Source organism: Cottoperca gobio, chromosome 11 (assembly GCF_900634415.1).
Source record: "Cottoperca gobio chromosome 11, fCotGob3.1, whole genome shotgun sequence".
NCBI classification, from domain to species: domain Eukaryota; kingdom Metazoa; phylum Chordata; class Actinopteri; order Perciformes; family Bovichtidae; genus Cottoperca; species Cottoperca gobio.
This window is the reverse complement of record NC_041365.1, coordinates 13,820,704-13,844,813: the sequence shown is the minus strand read 5'-3', so window position 1 is coordinate 13,844,813 and position 24,110 is coordinate 13,820,704. Positions and strand designations below refer to the sequence as shown.

The following is a 24,110-nucleotide window of genomic DNA, read 5'->3' as shown; positions in this document are numbered from 1 at the left end:
AACTAAATATTAACCAGTACAAATATCTGCTTTGTCTATCTATGCAATGTTAATTATTATTTTTATTTTCTAAGTATTACACATCATTTGGAAATCACTAACAACTACTAAATATTGTATATCAAATGGTATAATGTGTGCAACAAAATAATAATAACATAAATTACATTACAAAAATAGTGAACATTATTCATTATCATTTCATTGTTAACATTAAAGTTTAACTAACAATCAACTTACCATTTAATAATGAAGACCTAACACCCACACACACACAAAAACACATCCAGCCCTCACCTCCCAGTCTCTCTCTCGCTCTCTCTCTCTCTCTCTCTCTCTCTCTCTCTCTCTCTCTCTCTCTCTCTCTCTAACAATCACGCTCCTCGCCGCCACCTGCATCAGCACCGGCTGCAAAAGTTGCTCTCGCTAAGGTAAGCTCATAACTGATCAAAATATTCATCAAACGGATCGCACATACCCTGCTGCTATTCTTCATGCTTTAACGACATGACAGCGCATCAATCTGAGCGTCGTGCGCGTGCTTAGAGCAGGAGAGGAGCGCACCTCATGTACATGTACACTTTGTACTCTTGATGAAATTATCTGGGAAGCGAACGACCGCGCACCACTTTGCATTAAAAAGTGTTTAAAAACTGCTTTTATCAAACAAAGCTGAAGACCTGTGTGTGAAGACGCATTTGCCAGGTAAGAGGAACAAATAGTACATTTGTGATAAATTCAAGGATGCAATATCATAACACAGTGTTATTGTCTGTGAAGATGCTACAGGAACAGGAGATTAAAAAACATTACATAGCACAATATGGTCCTATGAATGAATAATATTCAGTGAATTCCCTTGGGAAATGTTTAATCAGTATGTATTATAACAAATGAGAACATTTGTTCTGCCGTTTGTTAGAGAACAGTCTGTTTTATAGTATGTGTAGGATCCGCTGTGCAGGCGGGATGTGGGCTCCAGCCAGGAGTCTGCATTTAGATTTCTCTGACTGAGTATTGAATATTATTGAGGGAAGCAAACTGATCCTGCTTCCTACCTATCCACTTTCACTTTGCTACAGCTAGAGTTTGTGCCCAATATATTTGATTCATAACAAAAAAGAATGAATAAAACGAGTTGAACTAATTTCTTTCTTAATATCCGGTTACTTGATACTCATGTTTATATATAGCCAAATAAAATATGATGTTTATATGGTTCAGTTTTTACAGTTTGAATGGAACACAAGACACAACCATTTGTTTTATGATGTTACCATAATACTCCTGCAGGAATCTGTCTGTGAAACTTTACTAAAATATTTGTATAGAACATTATGTATCCCTTAAAATATTTAAATATTTAAGTTACAGTGTAGTATATTCTCACAGACACGCACAGTCAAAGAGAGAGAGAAATAGTTTCACATAATGTGGTTCTGTAAAGTGGTAAATATTTCAACCTTTAAAAATATATATATATATATATATATATATATATATATATATATATATTGTAGAGTATTTAAAGTAGTGTAATTCAAATATTTGAACAAAAAGGGACCTTTTCACACACCAAACACAGAACCATCCATCCCATCATGCCTGTGATGTCCTCTGGAGTTGGTATTTGATGGTGGCTCGCCGCCAATATTGTGTGTTGCTATTATAATCTTCACCAATGCTCCAAACTAACTGCTCCTCCACTACGTCTGTTCTGCTGCTGCTCTGTATTCACTGCAGGATTCATACGTTTGCTGAATCCATGAAGTAGAGAATGGACGATTTGTCCTTGAACTTTCATCCTCTGCATCATGCATCGTGCATCTGCGTTGTGCCGCTGGCCAGCCTTTCTTGTATGTTTTTGTTCCATGTTGTGCTGCAGGAACCTGCCTCATAATCTACACTGTCAGCCTGAGAGCAGGTTTATTTTAGGGGGTTTGAGCACAAAATAACAATGTCTGAGTTCCTGTTTATGTGCTGTTTGTTGTCTCTGATTGCAGGCCCTCCCAGGGGTCCTCAAGGGCTTTCAAAACGCAGCAAACGGATGAATGCTGAATGTGATAACTGTTTTCAGCAGTAGTTCTTCAAATGACCACTAGATGAGTTATCCAATAAAACTCAGATTGTATTACTGCACTGAAAGAACTCTCCATATGGTCTCAATAGTTTATTGTATTCTTTTAACTGCTGCTAAAACTTTTTAACACAAAATGCAATTGCAATTAAGTCTACAACTCAAAACAATTCTGCTCAATGTAAATGAGTAAACATGATGCATTCAAAAGACCATAAATCAGTGATCATGAGTCTGCCTCATTTGATATTTGACAAATTCATTTTTGTAAAAAAGCAATATAATCCCTGACAGGATTTAGATATGAGGCTGCCATCATCTTCAGCATCACTTTGACAAGGTTGTCAATTGTCTGTCTGTAGAAAGATGCACTTATTTTGGTCTTGAAATATTGTGTTAATGCAAGGAATGGCTGATGGTGTAACACTGTATTAACCCCAAGGTTAGCATTTTGAATGTTGCCATAATTTACTATTTGGTATGAGATGAAATTCAAGGCATTCAAGTAATTATGGCAAACACATCCACATCCATGCTTTCAGTAGCTTGCAATCATCACAAGCATTTTTCTCTTACAGAGATGTATTTAGATGTTCGGGAGCATGTTTCACTTAATTGACTTCCTGTGACTCTGTGGAGTTTGCTCATCCTGCATTTTGCTCCATCCAGGCTCGTCCCTAAGCAGGAAACCAAAATTCAATCTTCAGAGCTTCTCTTTAAATACCTGAGAGTGACATCACAGATGACATGTCAGTGCTTTCTCTCTGTCTATGGGTCCCAAACAAAGGAGTTGAAATGCTGCATGAGCAAACTTCACACTTTTATTTGGACATTGTGAAAGTTTAAAGGGTTTCACCAGCCAAAAATCATGCAACATTCAAATATTTCTTATTATTCTCTGGTGGGGGTGTAGGTGTTAAAGAGTTTCAGCCAGTCTGTACTGTTGTTTTTGGATGGATTAGCTTTGGTTTCTGCCTGTACTTTTGATTCTTTACTTTGTGTTTATTGAGAACAGCTCCTTTTAGTGACTCTACAACAGCATCATCTGCAGGGTTAAGGATTGAGATGGGAGTCTGTTTTCTGTTGCAAACCCTGTTTTGTGATTTAGACTAATAAGCTGGTTATGCTTTTACATAGAAAGGAGAGCCCATCATTGGTTGTTCTTTCTGACCATGTTTTTGAACAACCATTTTTGACTGTAAACAGATTCCAGTGCAGCCTAAGAATGTTTGGTTTAAACTATTCAAATCTAGTCAAATCTTTCCTACTGGAGTGTCAGAGACAGCTGCACTGGCAGAGAATGCATCCAGATATCACACCTTGCTTGCTGTTAATCTTTAACACATTCTCACTCCCAATTCATCACAAACGGCAGCTTGGTTGGTAGCTCTACGCTTCCGACTATGAAGCTCTAGGTACTCCTCTAGCATCAACTTTGGAGTGTCACGGACAGCGTGTCAATTTCCGCTTGTTACATGTATAGTGTAAAATAAACTTCCGTCTTTACAGGAAGTTTAGGTTTTAAACTACGGGTCTTGTGACAAACGAATGACAAACGAGTCACTTGAATAACAAGTGAGGAATAAGTGACGTGACTTCTAGTTTCACGCCGATTACGAACACCGGACTCCTGAGTGAGAGCCTTGTGTTTGTTTGAGCCATAACCCTTCCCTGCCACCAACCCTACACTAAGCTTCAGTAACTGCCGCATTGAAAGTGAAAACGGTTGTAATCTTCCACCAACAGTACAGAGTCGAGTTCTTCATGTGTCCTCCTGATTTCTAGTAATACAGACCCAAAGCAAAACCCGAACGGTTGCCAGATGCAAATTAATATCAGTCTCATCAAGTCCTTGGAGGTTTACTGTTGAATTGCCTTTGTCTTGCCATGGGCTGTCTGTTATCTATGTCTAATACCTGTGTGGCTATCAGCTTGGATCACATTATCACAGGTTCTGATGAATCCTTTGAATCAGGTGGTAATTTATGCATGTCATTTAGTTTGTCAGATCTGTTTTGTGTTGGGTCCAACATTTTGAAGCTGTGAAGACCTCCAGTACAGACAAACTTTGCAGAGAAGGAGACAGTGACCCAAAGTGACCGACACCTTCATCGGCAGCAGGAAAATATTTTTTGCAAAACAGTCACAAATGAAAGTTACAAAAGATCAATATTAGCATTTTCTAATTTGACACAAGGGTTAAGGTTAGGTTAGGGTTTTGGCACAAAAACAATGTGGTTAAGATTAGAAAAAATATTGTGGTTACGGCTGAAAGAAACCAACACTGATTGTTCATAGAAAACTTTGTGCCAACAGTGGTCTCCCATGTCAAAGTCACAGACTTTGTTAACCCATTTGTCCACCCCAACTTCATTTCAATGAAGATGTGTAGCTTTATAAAATCGTCCCGGTAGCCTTTTCTTATCATATTCACAAATCTGCTAGTGTCCGTTAAATGTAAACATCTGTCATATTCAGGTATCCGGTCAGAAGTGCCTCAAGAAGTGCTTTTGATGGGATCCCCGCTGTGTTTCTCTTGATACCGTTCATGTGGATTTTTTGGTGCCCTGCAGTTTCGGCAACAGTTTGAAAAACCTCTAGGAAAAACCTGACCCTGTGTCGGTGCCGACGGGAATTTTCTCTTCAGAAAGAAGAGAAAGCTTGTCGAAATGTAGGATTCAAGCAGGAAAGCAAAAGCTCTGCTGACATGCCCTCGAGCAAGGCCTTGACTCCCTACTTGCTCCCGATCTTTAGGCTTTGAAAAATCTGCATTGTGCATTTCAAAGCATGAAACAGCACCAAATGTTTGTGATTCGGACATCGCTCCAACAGGAAGAAAGTTGGATGGATGAAACATGCCGAGACACTATGACCACAATGCTAATGACTCACACGTCTGTCATCTCTCCTGTGAATGTTCATTCCTCATGTACTATATGCAACCGTGCACATCCAGAGCCTGTGTGTGTGTGTGTGTGTGTGTGTGTGTGTGCGTGTGTGCGTGTGCGTGCGCGTGTGTGTACGTAAATGTGTGTATTCGCATGACAAGCAGGCTCCTCTGCAAACCTCTCAGCAAAATCCTCTCAACTGTTACATCCATCCCTCTACTCCCCCAACACACACACAAACACATACACACTCGCCAGCTCCACCATAGACTTTGGAATTCACTGTTGCCATGGCAATGGAATAGAACACGCTCTCTTGCATCGCCTGTTCTTTTCTATTGCTTTATATCTCTCTCTGTAGAGGGAGACCAGCTTCTCTTGTTTGACAGGGGGCTCGTTTTCTCCCGTTGGCATCAGGTTTTGGATGTTTGTTTGTTTATTCAAAGACATATCATCACTGTCATGTAGAAAACATGTTTGTATGGGAAATACTTCTGTACAGGAGCATTCCCTGGTTTTCAAGACTCGTCATGTCACGTTTGGTAATCAAATCCATCCTTTCCCCATCTTTCTGTCTTTATTCTCACTCACTCTCTCTCTCATCTGCTCTTTACCCCCCTCCGCCTCTTTCTTCCTTCTCTCAGTAGCTAAGATGACTGCCATGACAATTCAATGAGAGGAGCGGACGCCAAGTGAAGTATCCACCGCTCGCTGGAAAGGAGAAAAGGAGTGCTCAAGTTATAAAGAGGAGAGGTAAAAGCAGAAGAGGAGCGAGGGAAGGGGAGAGAAAGCGAAGGATAAACGGTGAATGGAGGCGGCTCAGACCGGGGCTACGGAGCGCTCTTCACCGACGAAGAAGAAGAACATCAGCAGCAGGGGGGAGAAACGATGGAGGCGAAAGGCAGAAACATGCCCTCAGGTAACACACACACACACACACACACACACACACACACACACACACACACACACACACACACACACAGAGGCAGACATGCATACGCAAACAACAAACTACCAGATGTACTTGTGGATTCTTGTATGCATACACACATACATGACACATACAAACATGTTTATAGATATTCAGGAAACATTCAAACCCACAAATGGACGAACATAACTGTGCAGGAAACCGCACAAACAGACACACACACTGGAGTGCAAATGTGTACAGAGGTCTAGATTCAGAGGGCAAGCGGTTTTGATTAATCTGCTTTGGCATTAGTGTAACTAAGGTAACGCTTTTTTATATCAAGACGACTGAAGGGAGTGCTGACACACAAGCAGTTAACAAAATTTAGGGAACATGCTATAAAAAATTAATTATTAATGGTGGTTTAATTGAACAACAATTGCAATACTGTGTGAAACTTGAAATGTCATTCAGTTTCCATGATTTAGCTTTTAAATGCAGTGTGGCTCTGGACAACAGATTTATTTATTTCAAATGCAAAAAGCAGACTGGTTGGATCATATACTTTTTCTTTTTACCTATCAGGATCAAGCAAAACTAGGATACTAAGTGATGTGTCACCTGTTTTATTGTCTACACTGGAAGAAACTAAGTTTTTGTTTTTATCTGTAAGAGCAAAACATATTTTTATTTAACTCGACACTGTCGCTGCAACCTGAAGCATAGTTACTCACTACAAGTGTGCTTGTAGTAGAAACGGTACACTCATAAGTCATTCATTTATTGTTAATAAGTAAGAATATTTTATTCAGAATGGAGACAATTCACCACACCCAATCCAGGTTCCAGCTTGTTTCAAAGCAAAACAAATACAACTAAATTAAAGAGCTGAGGAAACCAGACTGTTTAAGATTGAGAAGTCCTAAGTATGTATTTAAAGAGCTGTACTTAATCAGAAGCCTTTAAGTGTCTAACTGACTGGACCAATTCAGTGTGAACATACGGGAAGCCTGTTGCTGCTGTGTTGCCAGGTTGATGTGCTGCTCAGGGTTATACTGAACTTTATTATGAAACAGCGTCTAAGGATAGAAACAATTGTATGATATTGGGTTCCAGTTTATAATTGACATTGATTTGACTTTTACATTTGAAATCTAAAGTTGTGGTCTTGACAAAAGTAGACAACAGAAAAAATATCTTTGTAATGCTACTTGTATATATAAATGTTTAAATACTAAATACTGGATTTTCAAACTCAGCTGCACATTTTTAATTTTGTATCTACAATGAACAGATTCTTGTTTTGAGACACTTCAATGCGGATGCCTTTTCTCACCATCTTGTTCATGCTGTTACTCTGTTACAAGCAACAAACAAAAACAAGTATAAGTAAATTAATTAATAACAGGTACCAGTCAGCTGGTCACAAAGACAGAACTACACCATGAATTCAAAATAAACAATAGCTCAAAACAAGTATTGCATTAAGAGCATTACAAAGAATTATTGAAAGAAAATCAAGCATACATTTTCAGTAAAAACACATATTTCTTGACTTACTGTGTGATTCAAATGCAGTATTGTCTTCTTCCAGTCTTTTGAGACTTACCTTATACAGCAGGAAGGGTCAGTGTTAGGGTCAAAGTACCAGTGGCCTCTGTTATATTTGGATTTTTGTTGCCATAGAAACAACCCTCAGACCCACTGAATTAGCCAAAGAGTTTAAAAACTGGCATTGATATTCTCTGTGCGATCAATGGTTTACATTAACCTCCCATTTGTGGAAAGCATGAACAGGAATTGCAGACCAGGGATTTGCATGTATCCACCATTTTTATTCAAATTGTTTAAATCTTATTGAGGCACTGAAGGGTTGAATAGAACCTATGCAGATCCCTCCTTCTTTATTCTCTCCTTCGATGTTTCCTGAAGCACAACAGATGTGTTGTATCTCAATTTCCCTCTTGTCGGCCCTCTCACTGCTCACCTCTCAGCTTCGATTCAGGTCTCTTCTCTCCTCTTTCCTCTCCTCTCCACTCGTCTCTTCTCGTCTCATCATCCACTCCTCTCTTGTCTATTTTACCCTCCTATGTTTAGTAATGTGAACGTAAACCTCTGTTCCCTGCTCTCTTTTCTCTTCTGCAGTTGCTTGTTGGTGTCTTTTCCGCTTATAAGCTTATTCAGTTTTTTCCCCCCAGAAGTCCTATTGATCGTATCAGTATACCTGCAAACTTGTTGATATTAACGCCTCTTAAAGTGAGTCATTTCGAAATCCAGGTTTTGACAGCAAGGTCAGAATTCAATTGTGTCTACCTGCTGAGAGAACAATTGAATCCACTGATCTAAGAACGAATGGATTTTCTATCTTTATTTCAATTTTCTTTGGAAACTCATTGACAGACTTAAAAAGGAGGATTTTCTATGTCTCCCAGCAGTTCATCTTCCACCCTCAACTGTTTGTTTAACAATATTTGATGTTTTATATTTTTGTTGATGCAAAGGGTCAGCATTTTCTTCCTCTGCTGCATGCTGCCTACATTTATTTACTGCTTTAAGCTGTATACGTAAAGGAAAGACTCAACCCCATCAGCGGCTCCCACCACTCACCCACAGTAGTCCATGGGGGACAGTAGTTCTATTAATGCATAAAAAGCCTATTTGACAGTTCAATGCATGAATTGTGAACAGGGTGGAATGCAAATACCTTCTCTGAAATAAATGACTTGAACAAAAGTCTACTTGGTTTCACATGAGCCTGAAACAGCAGCATTCAGTAACCTGTAGGCAAACACAGTAATTGTGATCAGTAATGGTCAGTATAAGGTGACCAAGGCCTTGGTACAGGTGAAACAATCCAACGTGTGACCAGAACATCACTTATTACAGCAGACACCTGAGACTGGAACAGATTTCTCAGGATAAACTTCCATGAATCCATGTGGAGTTCATATAAAAGGGAGTTCCCTTTACATTCAGCTCAGGCCTGATTATCATCATGTTTAAAAATTGTCTTCAACACACTCTACAAACATCATAATCACATAATATTTATTGTTTGCAAATTCATGATTTCTGTGCACACAGGACTTATCCCATGACTTCCTATTCATTCAAGAATTGAAATATTCAATATTTTACAGTTATTTGGCATAATTTGAACCGAAATGTAATCATGTGTAGTGGTAAGTACTTTAGACATCTGATTTTGGTGTCTGTGTTCTTCAGATATTAGTTTCCTTCCCCGCCCAGCGATGGTGTGGTGTGAGCGGGGCATCCAGGTGCTGCTGACCACAATGGGGGCGTTCGCGGCCTTCGCCCTGATGACGGTGGCTATCGGTACAGACTACTGGCTGTACGCCCGTGCCTTCATCTGCAACAGCACCGCCAACTCATCCCAGGAGGACTCCAACAACAAGGACAAGAAAGATCCTGGGGCACTCACCCACTCCGGCCTCTGGAGGATCTGCTGCCTGGAAGGTACAGCTGTGTGTGTGTGTGTGTGTGTGTGTGTGTGTGTGTGTGTGTGTGTGTGTGTGTGTGTGTGTGTGTGTGATCTCCTGTGCTGGTCACTTGAAGGTCTTGTTGAGGTCAATGTGCTCATCAGTGTAATCAGAACAGACATAAATAGGTGTTCTCTTACTCACACACACACGCGTGCACACACAGACACACAGACACACAGACACACACACACACACACACACACACACACACACACACACACACACACACACACACACCAGTATTCATTATGAGATCAGTTATGAGGATGACATCTCATAGTTTGTAAGGTGCAGGACTCAAATTGTCACTCAAGACCACATGAGTTGATGCCAGTTGAACCTTTCCAGGCTCGTAACAATGTGAGACGTAAGAAAAGCTCATTTGATCCCGTGTTTACTTTTTTGCAACATGTTGGCATTGTTCAGATAAGAGGATTTCTGCTTGTATAAATCTGTGCTATGCCTCATTTCCCACCTGCTGCACTTGTTATTTTACGTTGATGCACAGACACATTTATGTATATATAGCCAGACTATGTATTCAACATAAAGCTCATCACAATGCTCCAGAGTTTGGATATTAGTTGTGACTCATGCAGTGACTGATTAAGTAGTATTCCTGCAGCTGGCAGACAAGTTTCATAGGACAGGACACACACAACATTCTCACACATATACAACATGAGGCTTTGAGGCCGCAGATATCTATTACAAAGGTTCTTCTGTGTTACTACTAGGTGTGACAAGTTGCATTTTAACACCAGTAAACAACATTTATTTTGAGGCATTAATATTATTATAAAAAAAAAAGAGAATATCAGCATTTTCACTGCGTTTTTCAGCTGCGTTTAGTCAAATCTGAGGAAGAACATTTTTGGGATTTCTTAGAATTAGTTCATCAAGTTAGTTTTTGTCAGCTATTTTTAGAGTTTGTTTGTGATGTGACATGCGTTGCCAGGTCGTCATATACCTGTCTTGCCAGATGTGACAGCACATTGAAGTTTGTTGTTGCATGGATGCTTTTTTAGAAATCATCCAAGGTGTAAGACATATACGCTCCCATTTCATCCCACTCTGCTGTCCACTGGGCCCATTTGTGGATTTCTCTTCCCTCTTTAAACCAGCTGCTGGTGCTGTTACATTAATCATTCTGTAATAGTCTGTCTTGAAATGATCTGAATTTGATTCAGGTTGGCTGATTTTTGTTTGTTTGCGCAAGTGTGTGTGCATGAAGTGTCTTTTTAATGTTTTTTCCCCTCACTTTCATTTTCTTTCAAGAGAAAAATGGGATCTCTCTTTTCCTCTTGATGTTTATTTGTGTCCATGAGATGGACAAACAGCTGTCAAGGTAAACAAATATTACCTTTCAATAAGACTTTTTCTGTTATGAATCACAAGACAAAACAGAAGCATGCTGCTGTTCTTCTAGGGCTAAAGCTTTCAGTATGTCTAGGTGATGGCACATGGTGAAGGGAGTGCAACATGATAGGATGATTATATTTTCAAGTAAAGAGATGAAATCAAATAGCTTCAAATCTTTGCCATCTGCCAACATTTTAATCAAAATGATTTTTTAAAGGTTTTTTGTAGGTATGCTATTGGCATGGCTCGAGGGATGGCAATAGTTGGGCGGTAAACCTCTTTGGCCCAGACAGAAATATCTCAACATGGATTGACATGAAATGTTATACAGACATTCATGGTCCCCTGGGGATGAATCCTTATGACTTTGGTGCTTCTCTGATTCTTCTTCTAGCGCCACCATGAGGTTGACATTTGATCAAATACCCAAATTCACATCAGCCTGACCTGTACTTTATATTTATTGCCAATTAGCATGCTTTTATATTAAACTAAGATGTTGAACATGGTAAATATTATACCCGCTAAACATTGTGATTTTGAGCATGTTAGCATGCTGACTATAGCATTTATTTCTAAGCACCAGCCTCACAGAGCTACTAGCATGGCTGTACACTCTTAACAACTATTTATCTGACGGGCTCATCATAACAGTGCCGAGGCATGATAATGAATTCTACTATTAGATAACTCGTTTTTTCTTACAGACACTTAGAGCTCAGGCCTTTGATCTCTTCATCTTCCACTTTTTGTATCATTGTTTAGCTTTCTCGTCATCATTTAGTCTGTCTGTCTTGTCTTTACATCTGTGAGCTTGTTTACTTCTCTCTCTTCGTATCCCTTATTTCTCTCTTTCTATTCCTCTTTATTTATATTTTCTATAATTGTTGGTCGTTCCCATGTCAGACTTTATTCCCCATCTCTTCCTTATTTTACTCTTGTCTCCTTTTTATTTTACCATTCTGGCATTTTACTTATCTTCCACTCTTCCTTGTGAGCTCTATTATTTTCTTCCTTCTTCCTCACCCTCTCCTTCTCTTCCTCTCTGTCTTTTTCCAGGCCTGAAGCAAGGTGTGTGTTCCCAGATCAATCATTTCCCAGACGACGCAGACTACGACCAAGATTCTGCAGAGTATCTGCTGCGTGAGTGACACACACACACACACACACACACACACACACACACACACACACACACACACACACACACATTTAGCCTGCTCTACACAACACATATACATAATCTCCATCACACAAGGATACAGAAAGGACAGAAGGGGATGGTGGGTGGACATCAATGCACGGATGTCAGATTCAAGCAAAGCGTTCCTGGAGGTGTGTGTGTGTGTGTGTGTGTGTGTGTGTGTGTGTGTGTGTGTGTGTGTGTGTGTGTGTGTGTGTGTGTGTGTGTATTTACATGCCCAGGTGCATGGGGTTGGGAGTCTGGGGGTGTACAGAAAGCTTTTTTCACAGATAGATTGAAAGAACAGCCTTCACTAATGGATTATTTTCAGCTCAGGATTCTGGTTTCACATCCTGCCTTCATTGTGATAGCAAATTATGTTCGTACAGTGCTGCACCTTTTGGTTTACAAAGTATATGTTTCACCATCCATACAGTATATAAAGACATCTATTTCTGTGAAGGAGGCTGCGATGCTACCTCGAGATATCCGTGTCTTCTTTGCTTTGTAACATTGGCTGAATTAAATATATATGTTACGTCTCCAAAGGCTGCTAAAGCTTTCTGATTTATTTTAATATTACAAAATGTTTCAAATTCAGAGAAATGGACTACCCTGGGATACATGCTATAGATATTTCAATATAAGTTAAGTGATGGGAAAATGTTCAGAAACGCTTCATGTTGCAATGTTAAGAAATCTCTTAAACTTGTATCTGCCCCAAAAACGAAAGATTGTTCCATGACCTGACTTCCCACTAAAGTCCACTGAAATATATTTATTTTATTTAGACATGCAACTAACAATGATTTTCATTAAAGATAATCCGCCACTTGTTTTAGTTTTTATTAGATTGATTGTTTGTCAAAAAATATTTATTTTCTTCAAATTTCAGAGCCTAAATGGCTTTTTCTGCCCAAACAAAACCCAAAACTTAAAGATATTCAATGTATAAATATATTTGACAAAAGAAGCACATTCTTATTCTTGTATCCAGTTTGTCATTTTTGTTTGTTAAATCCTTAATCAACCATCAAAATAGTTACAGAGGTGCAATGTTTCTTTTGATCAATATATCGTTGACGAAAAGTTCAACCTGAAAGGAGGAGGTAATATTCTGTTGAAGTGGCACACAGTTAGCATTTTTCACTGATCACCAACATTCAGAAAAGCACCACAAACCCCCTACAGCTCAGAAATGCTTCTTATCTAGATAATCAATCAATTGTGCTGAAACACCACCCACACATTCCCCTTTTCCTCTAAAGAACAAATTCAGAGAATAATTTGCAACCACATGTCTGACAGAAGCTTCTATGACTATGTGCTTATCACAGCATTATCTTTTCTCTTCTAAGGCAAACAAAAGATAACGCAGCTTGAAAAGTCACCTTGAAAACTTGAAGGCTCTGCTTTTTCCACATGTCCCTGCTAGAGATGGAGCTATTCAGTATTTTAATCTTCTATAATGTCTCATACGTTATCACTACCGCTTAAAGGTTTGAGGTGTCTGCAGACACATTTACACATTTAGTTTAGGTGATGTATGGGAACCTTTTGCAGCAATACGGAATGGTCCTCGTGATGGTCATGCTAAAATATACTGTAAAATGTGTAAAGAGTATGTTAAAGAGTATTCCAGCCATTTAGTATTGCAATTCTATAAAGTTTGCGAACTTACATGAGGCTGATTTTAAAGAAGCCAGAATATCCGGACCTTTAGTCCTTAATATGGGTCAATCTCAGAATATACTGGTTCTAATAATTAAACTTAATATCCCATTTTTGAACCCCCACAACTTTAAAACTCTTCGCCCAACTTTGTAATGCAGGCTTTCCGTTCAAAATGTGTTGTCCTCCAGAACCACAAAAGACATTATGTTGTAAATATTATGTAGGACATGTATAGCCATGTTCCAGAACCAGCTACTGTAGCACGTATTGGTAACACTTTATCTCCAAGGAGGTTAATTTTGCACCTTCAAATGGTTTGGAACCTCAAAAAGAATTCTCACTAATTGTACTACATTACAAAAGCACAGAATTAGCCATATTTTTCAAATCCAGGAAAAAGTAACATTTCAGTACACAACATGTTTCTCTCGGTGTCCTCATCTGTAGGTGTGGTGCGAGCCTCCAGCATCTTCCCAATCCTGAGTGCCGTACTGCTCCTGCTGGGTGGAGTATGTGTTGCTTCCAGCAGCTTCTACAAGAGCAAAAGAAACATCATTCTCGGTGGAGGGATTCTCTTTGTAGCTGCAGGTAAGACTGGTCGTTGTGTCATGGTTTTGCAGGTTTTGGTGACCTCTGTTCTTTCACTCATAGCTTTGAGCTAAAGTTTCTTGTTGGTCATCTTTCCGTTAAGAGCAAATGTGTGTAAGAGTTTGACTAAAAGGGGTACTTATAATGTGATATCTGCTGTAGTATTTTAGGTCTAGTTGGACCCCCTTTATTGCATGTCTTTGTTTTTCCAATTCGTCTTAATTAAATTGTGCTATTTCACATTTTGATGCTTCAGATCTATCAGTCTAATACTGCCATAATAATAATAATAATAATAATAATAATAATAATAATAATAATAATAATAATAATAATAATAATAATAATAATATGTCTTATGGATGATATGCAGATTGATTTTTATTGTGCCTGCCTCTACTCTGTATAATTGAAAGAAAACAGTTCCAGTATCCCTGCCTGGAAAACAATTATATAAAGCTGCAGGTGTCTCTGAGGAGTCACTTACACTAAAAGTCTTGTATATTTCCTCAGGCCTCAGCAACATCATCGGAGTGATCGTTTACATCTCAGCAGCTCTGAGCGATATTTCCCCCAAGAAAGATGAGGACAAGAAGTGGCACTACTCCTACGGATGGTCCTTCTACTTTGGCGGCCTGTCCTTCATCCTGGCCGAGATGGTTGGTGTCCTCGCTGTCAACATCTACATCGAGAAGAACAAGGAGCTGCGCTGCCGCTCTCGCACCGACCTCTTCAAGAGCACCACGCACGCCGTGCTGCGACTGCCCAGCTACCGTTTCAGGCGGCGCTCTCGCTCCAGCTCTCGCTCCACCGACCCGCCACGTTCACAGGAGACCTCGCCCATTGGCACATCCAAGACCTTCAGCCTGCCACCCTCTGCTCCACCCTTCTCTGTGGCCACTCTGCCCAACCCACACCACACCAGCAGTGGAGGAAGTGGAGGAGGCGGCGACATCTCCATGTACACCCTGTCACGGGACTCCAAGCTGGGCAGCCTAGGAGGCGGCGCCCCACCTCTCTATGGCACAGTGGACCGCGCCACGTTGTACCAGCTCCACAACTACTTCCCAAAAGATTCCAGCGGCTCTGGAGGAGGAGGAGGAGGAGGAGCGGTGATAAGCAGCGGCACACTCCCATCTCACTTCCAAGTCCAACTTGGCGGCAGCAGCGGCTGTAGCCCAGAATGCAGCTCCGCTGAATACCTCCACATCAGCTGCTCCACCGGCCCAGCCGGCTCCAATATCTACAGCCACCATGGAAAGGGACAGGGGCAACATGGGAACCCTGGACCGACTGACGGCCAAGAGGGACAGGGATAGCAACTCAGATACACTTAACAGGAAAACTACGCCAGTTTAAAAGAAATCCTCAAAGAGAAGCGAGAGAGTTGTTGAGACATTAGAGATATCTGAGATTAAAGAGAGGAAGAGTATAGGGCTGAAAATGTGTGGGTGACACTTCAACGGTAATGTTTCTGTCCTTGAGCCTGGGGTATCTAACTGCCATATTTACTTACCAATATCATAAACAGTCATAGAACACCTGAGATTGTGTGCAAATTCATGTCAACTGCCTTAAAATGGTCATGACTTTAGCTTCAAAACCTTGTTTGTCAGTTAATTACACATTAATGGTGCAGTGGAGGCTTCAGCACAAGGGAATTTTCACTGTTGTACAAAATCACACACGCACAACTTGGAGCTTCCCACTAAAGCCAGTCTCCTGGTGCACCAGTTGGGGGTTAAGTGCCTTGCTGAGGAGACAGGGGAGCTCAGTCGTTATTTACTGTCCCCTTCTACATTGTGTGATGTGGGGATTCAAACTACAACTTTAACAAGAAGAAACAAGAAAGCTTTGATTTTGTGATTTGTAAGTTGCAAGTCATTTCAGTTGAAACTGAACTGAATCATTGAATTTCTCGACGTCCAGTTTGAACCCGCAAACCACCTAATCAATGCTTTTGGTATTATAAAACACTTTTAAACATCATAAATAATATAATAAGAAAGTGGCCAGATGGTTTAAGTCACAGACGGGTATATTCAGCCAAGTAAAAAGCTTCTCAGTGATGAGTTAACTGCCAATTCAAGTTTAACAGTAGCTACTTACCCTCTGGTCCAACGAGAGTGACCTAAGCCATATCTAACCTCCTGACCCTCACACACATCAGAAGAAGCAAACACACTGTGAGCCTATTTACTTTTCATTGTGTGTCAAATTAATTACATATGGACAGATGGGCATTCTCCACGCTCCGAGAGAAAGGCACAGCCATAGACTTCACCCTGTACGCCTCCATTGCACCACTGCCAGTTGTCACAGTTTGGTCAAACATTGCAACAAATGTCCATCTGAGTACCTTCGTCTGACATTAAATGCCTTGAGTCTTTAGCAAATATTTCACACATGTAAACCAATTCTTGACAAATAGAAGTAGACTGCTCTTCTTGTTTCACTTCTTTCATGTTCCCTTGACAATAGGAATTGCATTAACAACTTAATGCAAGCTCTTGTCTCGAGTGAAATGCAACATTAAGAGGTTTTCGATACAGATACTAATTAGAGCACAGCTTCAACAGAAATATCCGGCAAACAGTGAATAATTATATTGTACGATATCACTCTTTTTTCGTCTTGAAAACAACATTTGTTAGGAAGCCAATCACTCGTAAATTGCACCAATCCTCATTTTTAAGCAGGCCTATAGTTATGCTTCAAACCCAGAATTGTCAGTAGTTGGCCAAGTAATTATTTAATCAGGGATATTGATGGCCTGCGCTTTACAATCGATGCTCATGAATTATGATATTTTTTTATCATCAAAAAGCTAAAATGTTGCTGAATACAAATTTAAGGTCGATGCACGTATTTCTAAAGATGGATTTTTTGTTGCATTCTTTGTGATGTTTAATTGCCAAAATCGATTCCAGGGTTTGTATGACTGTTTATGAAGACGTGTCGATACCGAAGGATACAAGGCAGTATCCGTTAAGTGTTCCTGTAAAGGGCTGCAACCACAGGCAACAGGGTGGGGGTCAATTCAGTTTACACTCAGGGGTGGAGTTTTATTTATAACTTAGATCAAATGCTAAAACCTTTTAATTGTTTTACTCTAATATGAAAAATCAACCATTTATTAGCATTAATCAAACTTGAATTACTCTTAAAATATAACACAAAGGTATGGCACATTATGGATTATTGAATAAGTTACAAATTATCTTGATAGAATTTGTCACAAAACAATCATATTTTGAGCGCAGTGCAATTTTTTGAGGCTGCGGCGACAAGATTTCAAGGAGAGGAAAAAAAACACCTGTAATAGATGTACAGCATGACATCTTGAACTGAAAATCTTCACATGTCCTAAATCTGAGTATTGGACTAACATACTGAACTCTGAATGCACTTTTGGATCAGTTGCGTTTGCAAAATGAATTCAACCCAACCTTGGTTGACGACAAGTTGTAGGAGGAGGGAAAGAGAAAAGAGCACATCCGCTAGCTTCAGTTCCCCTTCCCTCCGTCTCTCTTTTAACTATAACTATATACTATTTCACCAACTAGAAAAATAAATGTATTATGTATTATCGATCCATTTACTTCAACAAAAGCACATAATGTCTGTAAATGGTAATCCTTGGGTTGTCTTTTCATTCTGAGTGATTGATTATCATCTCTCTGTTAAATGAGATTGTAACTCCTTGAGTATTAATATCATGTTGCTGGTGTTTCTATGATAGTAATGGTTATTGCAGGGTATTTATACATTTTGAAAATATTTTCTTTTTGTAATTTTTTTATATTCCTGTTAAATTTTCTTTATCTTGCTTATGTACACTAAAGTCAGTGGTGTCATGTGGAACGCATGTGCACAAAAGTGAGAGGGTGATAATGTGTAAATTCATCTTTAATCATCTTTATTTTCATTATTTCATCACATTATTTGTTCAGGGAGAGTTGACTGAGCGTGCATGCTCTTTTTCAGCAACATCCTGCTTCACCTCACATTTCCTCACATTCACACTGGCACCCGCCCAGTAAAGCCAGTCCGTCGCTGGTTATTGAGCAACTTCCCTGGAACAATTGGGGGCTACATGCCTTGCTCAAGGGCACATTAGTAGTGTTATTTCCGCCAACTTGATTGTTCTAATTGGCAACCTTTTAGTATTTCTTTTTTAAATATCACAATTTCTTTCTTTGTTTTTTTGTAATTGAATTACTGTGTACATTATTTTACTGTGAATGTTATTTTTGTGGTGTTTTTCATTTTCTATTTCCGTGTAATTATTTTCTAACTTCTTTTTTACGAATATATTTTTCATTATGTCATCTTCTCTATTAGTTATCTCTTCCCTAGTTTTTATTTCAACTTGTCGCTCTTCCATCATCGTTTTATCTTCATTTCCTTGCAGGCTTTCGTTTTTTCGTTTTTTGTTTTTTCTCTAAACATTACCAACGTAGCCTAATATTCAGTGTTTTTTAATGTTCTGGCTAGTGTATAACTGTTGGCGATAGAATTTATATTAATCTATTTATTTTTGTGGTGGTATGTATAGATATTCTTAATGTTATATTGTTTCAGAGTTCCTACACCTGTAACTTTGGGCTATGAAGACTTCACTGCCTGCTTGTGACACATTGTCAGTAGCCTAAGTGCTGGGAGAGTGGGTTAAATGTGGTCTGTAATGTTGTTGTCAGTGGTTTTTACATGGTAAACAATTAAGTACAACAAAATGCATCAGCCTCATGTTTCTGAAAAATATGTGAATTGTAAAAAGAAAATCACTAAACGCATCCTAAATTTGTATTTGACCTTTTGTAAAGTGTTTGTGAGAACGGACATTCTGTTCCTTCGTTTTCAGTTCATATCCTGATGTGAAAAAAAAGCCATTTTTAAGCCAGCGTGAGTCACCAGCTTCTTTTCCCAACACTTTGGCTACTGACAGGAGTCAGACCTGAAACTCTTCAAATGGAAAACTGGTATATTTCCACTCAGCAGACTGATACATGTAAAAGACAAGGAAAAAGGGGAAGCAATACAATATACTGATCCTCGCTGGAAAAGACAAAAAATATAAGGTATATATACATATATATAAAAATATAGATATATTCATTAAAGTTCTATATGAAAATTGGGTTGTGTCGTGAATTATTGAGTGCAAATAACAATAAATACAGTTTTGATTTATTTAATTACAAGGATGATTTCTGATCTGCCACATATAGTATAGTAGGGTTAAGTTTAGGCAGAAAATGAGAGATTCACACCTCCCAAGAAGAATGTTTTCAATGTATCCACAGTGTACAATTAAACAGCTGTGGCAAATGTTACTGACGGCTGAATGGTGCATCTCTTTATTGTGGGACAGCGATATGTTTGTCTGTTTTTCTTTGGTAAAGGAAGGTCCAGTGTACCCTATGCTAAAGGAGATAATAAAGGAAGCATTGAAGCACCTTTCATTAGCACTTAGGGAATTCAAATAGCTCTTATCATGGATGCCACTTACTTAGCTCCAGGTCATTCTAGTCAGTAGGACCTTCCTTAACAAAGAAAGACTATTCTACTGCAGCCTTTGTTTTCCGTTTGCTGTGTTTTTCCTCCTTTGCCCGGCCACTCACCTGCTCTCAATCAGCCTCGTTAGTCCTTCCCTTGTCCCAGAGTTTCCCCAGCCAATCAACTCTCTGTCTGATTCCCCTCATTCCCCTCATTCCCCTCATTCGAGCTTCTCTCAACCTGCACCTCATCCTCTCGTCAGATTAGTTTGTATTTAAGTCCTGTCAGTTCGGTCTTTGTTAGATCCTTGGTTGTGTATTGTTTTGTTATGGTCAGTTTGGCCGAACCTTGAATAAACCTTCAAGTTCATGTTGCCTGCTGTCTTTTGGGTCCACCTGCTTCACTCTTCATATCAGTTTGTATGTGGACAACAAGATCATTATTGTAGTTGATCTGATCTCCCCTTTATATGTTCTCGACTCCAAGATTACAAGATGTAATACCAAAAGTAAAGTCTACGTGCACACTGACGAGTGAGAAGTGGCGGATGTGATGTCTTGAGATTTGAATCCGTTAGGACATGTCTAGTAGAGGAACATAAATGCGTCAGGATATGCCGTCAGCTCTCTGTAAAAGCTCCACATTGATCAGCTTCACTACCTGGATCATTACGTTGAGCACTACTGCTGTGTTAAATGATGCAATGCTACATGACATGGCAGGTGTGTTTGCAGTCTTATTGACATTATTCACACAGAAACAAAATGTGAACATAGGTGTTCTTTTAAGCATTTGAACAAACAACCAATACTCTTGTTGTTACAGATTGATAGATATAAATACTCTGAAAAAGGTTATAATACTAAGACAAATCTGACCAGACGAAACCGTACAGACCGTGACGTAAGACGGTAATTAAGACGTGTGCGGTCTCTGCTGAGATGTCGTCTCTGGAGAAAAGAAACACAGGGAGGGACTGTCAGCCAAGAGGAAATGTAACAGTTTTTAATCCAGCTGACAATAGATCTGCTGGCAGAGCACACTGGAGATGGAGATGTGTTTGGGTGTCAAAGTTTTAATTAGTTGGCCTCTTGTCTGGAATCCTCCTGACGCTACAATGTCGTCTCCGTGTCTTTGTGCAGCAGGACCAGGCACAGCTGCTCAGCACCGGCAGCTTCCATAAAGTGAACAGTTGTCATAAGATCCCTAAGATAGGAAGTTATTTCACAAGAAACCTTACTGAAATAAGGAGTTGAAAGATGGGTTTCTGAACTGTTGAAGAAATCATATGGAAAGGAAGAAACTCTTCGAAGCCTTCAATAATAAGTCATGAGAGGTATTCTAAAGACATATGCTTGAGGAAAAATGTAATAGAGAGCAAAATATTAAAAGAGGAATGTTGTGTAAATGAGGACCTAAAAATATATATATATATATATATATATATATTACTCATAAGGGAAGTTCAAATGACAATTGATAAAGCTAAATTGGGAAAAGAAACTGGAGTTGAAAACATACCAGGGGATATTCAAATCAACCAAATGGTTTGATACTTTGTGCAAATAATTTTAAACATGTTTTGAATATGGCAAAATATCATCTTTGTGGGTTAAATCTATTATAAATCCAAAGTGAGGACCCAAGGGTGTCTTTAAAGTAGAATTACCCTAATGAGCACAGCTTACAAGCTGCATTGTATAATATTAACGAGGCTCATGTTCTATCCAGAGAAAGAACAGCTCCTTGTGGAAAAGCAAAATGGGTTTCGTAAGTCAAGGCTGTGTCTTGATCATATCTTTGAACGGTGTACAATTATAACAAACATAATTAGTGAAAATAAGCAAACATATGCATGCTGTATGGACCTTTGCATGGCTTTTGATATCAATAGGGATCTTTTAGCTTCTAAATGTCACAACAAGTCGATGGACCCAAATGCAGCACACAGGAAACCGAGGATAATCGATAATGACTTTTATTAGAAGTCAGGAGCAGGTTATAGCAGGGTAAACAGATCCACGGCGGGATGATAATAATCCACAAGGACAAACCAATAGCTAGCAGGCAAGGGGTAAGTCAGGGCCGGGCAGAGGGTCGGGAAACAGTCGAGGCAGGCAGGTCAGGGGCAGGCAGGTCAGGGGCAGGCAGGTCAGGTAGTGATGTGTCCTTCCGTGTCGAGGCTTCGAAGCGTGTGTCGAGTAATCGCGGAAGATTTTTGTGAAGCGCGTATCGAGGCTTGTGTTGATGACGTATGTGATGACGTTCGAAGCCTCACGAACCTGCCGTACCACGTGACTGATTCAGGAACAAGTTCGCGGGTTTGCCGTGCAATTCGAAATATAAGGGGGAGCGAACCGCAATTGAGCCCCCTCATAATCAACACTGTATATAACAGCGAATTTGTGGGTTGTTGTTGTCGTAGTATGCATTGTTGCTGTTGAGGTGTTGGTATTGACCTGCTGCTATTTGCTGCATGTCATTCCCCTTCTCTCTGTCCAATCTTAAACTGCACTATCATTTAAGGCGTAAAAAGCCCACATTCTTTTCCAGGTACTCTCTTCTCAATAACACGTAATAACATTCAATCTTTATTTTTAAATAGAACATTAAATTCCATCTTATATGTGTGCGTCAAATTTTTTTTAGGGCAAAGATACTTTACATCCACTGCTGCCTTGCACTTCGCCAGTTTAACATTTATTGTCCACTTGATGGCGCAGTAGAGCAAATGAAGCACCATGAAGCTTCGGCCCATGAACAAACCAATTGGATGGAAAGCTTCATCTCGCCATCACTAAGGTCAAGGGCAGGCAGGTCAAGGGCAGGCAGGTCAGGGGCAGGCAGGTCAGGTGCAGGCAGGTCAAGGGCAGGCAGGTCAAGGGCAGGCAGGTCAAGGGCAGGCAGGTCAGGGGCAGGCAGGGTTGGCAACAAGAAGAGCGCTGGAAAGACTTGCATGGTACAGAGTACAATCTGGCAGTGAATTAGAGGCCAGAGGAGGCTTAAATACCAACTAGGCTTAATTGTTTGCAGCAGGGAGAGCAAGTAGCACTCTGTGAGGAATCATTGGTAAAAGTAAAACATTTAAACATATAAGTTTCCAAACATATTCTAAACCATTTCAAGCCTGTGTGTATTATTGTGTGTGTGTGTGTGTGTGTGTGTGTATTATTGTGTGTGTGTGTGTGTGTGTGTGTGTGTGTGTGTGTGTGTGTGTGTGTGTGTGTGTGTGTGTGTGTACTTCATTATATTGCCATTTGAGTTAGAGGCCTTAGAACTATCTCTACATGTGAATGAGTGCAAAAGAATGCAAATATGCACCAAAATGGGCTATAGTGTGAGGCTCATTGTAAGATATGTACAGCTCAGTTATGGAATTGATTACTTGATATGCATGAAAGCAGGTTGGCAAAGTAAATATTTCTCAGGGTTGGTTTCAGAGAATCTGTGTTTGCCAGATAGCTTCTCCGAACTTCTCCCACACCCGCTGCTTTGCCTCTGACACGGCAAAAGCTGCCGCCCTTCTAGTCCTGCAACTGTTTCCGGAGTTCTCCCGGATAACATAACCGGGAAGGAGAAGCTACGGAGAAGGACTTTCGGTCGGCACCAAGGTGCTTCTGGAAAACCATCCGGCACCTCAGGAGGGGGAAGCGAGGAACCATCCAAGCTGTGTACAGCAAGGGTGGGACCCTGCTGACTTCAACTGAGAAGGTTATCGGCCGCTGGAAGAAGCACTTTGAGGAACTCCTGAATCCGACTAACACGCCCTCTATGGTTGAGGCAGAGCTGGAAGCTGATGGGGGATCATCGTAAATTTCCCTGATGGAAGTCACTGAGGTAGTCAAACAACTCCACAGTGGCAAAGCCGCAGGGGTTGATGAGATCCGTCCAGAAATGCTGAAGGCTTTGGGTGTTGAGGGGCTGTCTTGGTTGACACGCCTCGTCAACATTGCGTGGAAGTCTGGGACAGTGCCTAGGGGTTGGCAGACCGGGGTGGTGGTTCCCCTATTTAAAAAGGGGGACCAGAGAGTGTGTGCCAACTACAGGGGTATCACACTTCTCAGCCTCCCTGGTAAAGTCTACTCCAAGGTACTGGAAAGGAGGGTTCGGCCGGTAGTCGAACCTCTGATTGAAGAGGAACAATGCGGATTCCGTCCTGGTCGTGGAACAACAGACCAACTCTTTACTCTTGCAAGGATCCTGGAGGGGGCCTGGGAGTACGCCCATCCGGTCTACATGTGTTTTGTGGATCTGGAGAAGGCGTATGACCGGGTCCCCCGGGTGATACTGTGGGAGGTGCTGCGGGATTATGGGGTGAGGGGGTCACTTTTGAGGGCCATCCAATCCCTGTACGCCCAAAGCGAGAGTTGTGTCCGGATACTCGGCAGTAAGTCGGACTCGTTTCCTGTGAATGTTGGCC

At 40.3% G+C, this 24,110-nt stretch overlaps 1 protein-coding gene and 1 long non-coding RNA gene across 2 annotated transcripts; one reads left to right on the top strand and one right to left on the bottom strand.

The window, feature by feature from the left end:
* Nucleotides 1-367: 367 nt before the first annotated feature.
* LOC115015593 (voltage-dependent calcium channel gamma-4 subunit-like) lies at nucleotides 368-20,059 on the top strand. Its single transcript, XM_029443052.1, is given in 7 exon segments — nucleotides 368-431; nucleotides 5,610-5,884; nucleotides 9,107-9,358; nucleotides 11,806-11,889; nucleotides 14,051-14,191; nucleotides 14,705-15,333; nucleotides 15,335-20,059. Coding segments are annotated over 6 exon segments (1,353 nt in total). The 5' UTR covers nucleotides 368-431; nucleotides 5,610-5,853; the 3' UTR covers nucleotides 15,551-20,059.
* Nucleotides 12,762-14,817, bottom strand: LOC115015594 (uncharacterized). The gene is made up of 2 exons (XR_003833008.1): nucleotides 14,679-14,817; nucleotides 12,762-14,135 (listed from the first exon to the last, which is right to left on the bottom strand). It is a non-coding gene; the product is annotated as an uncharacterized LOC115015594 (long non-coding RNA).
* Nucleotides 20,060-24,110: the final 4,051 nt, after the last annotated feature.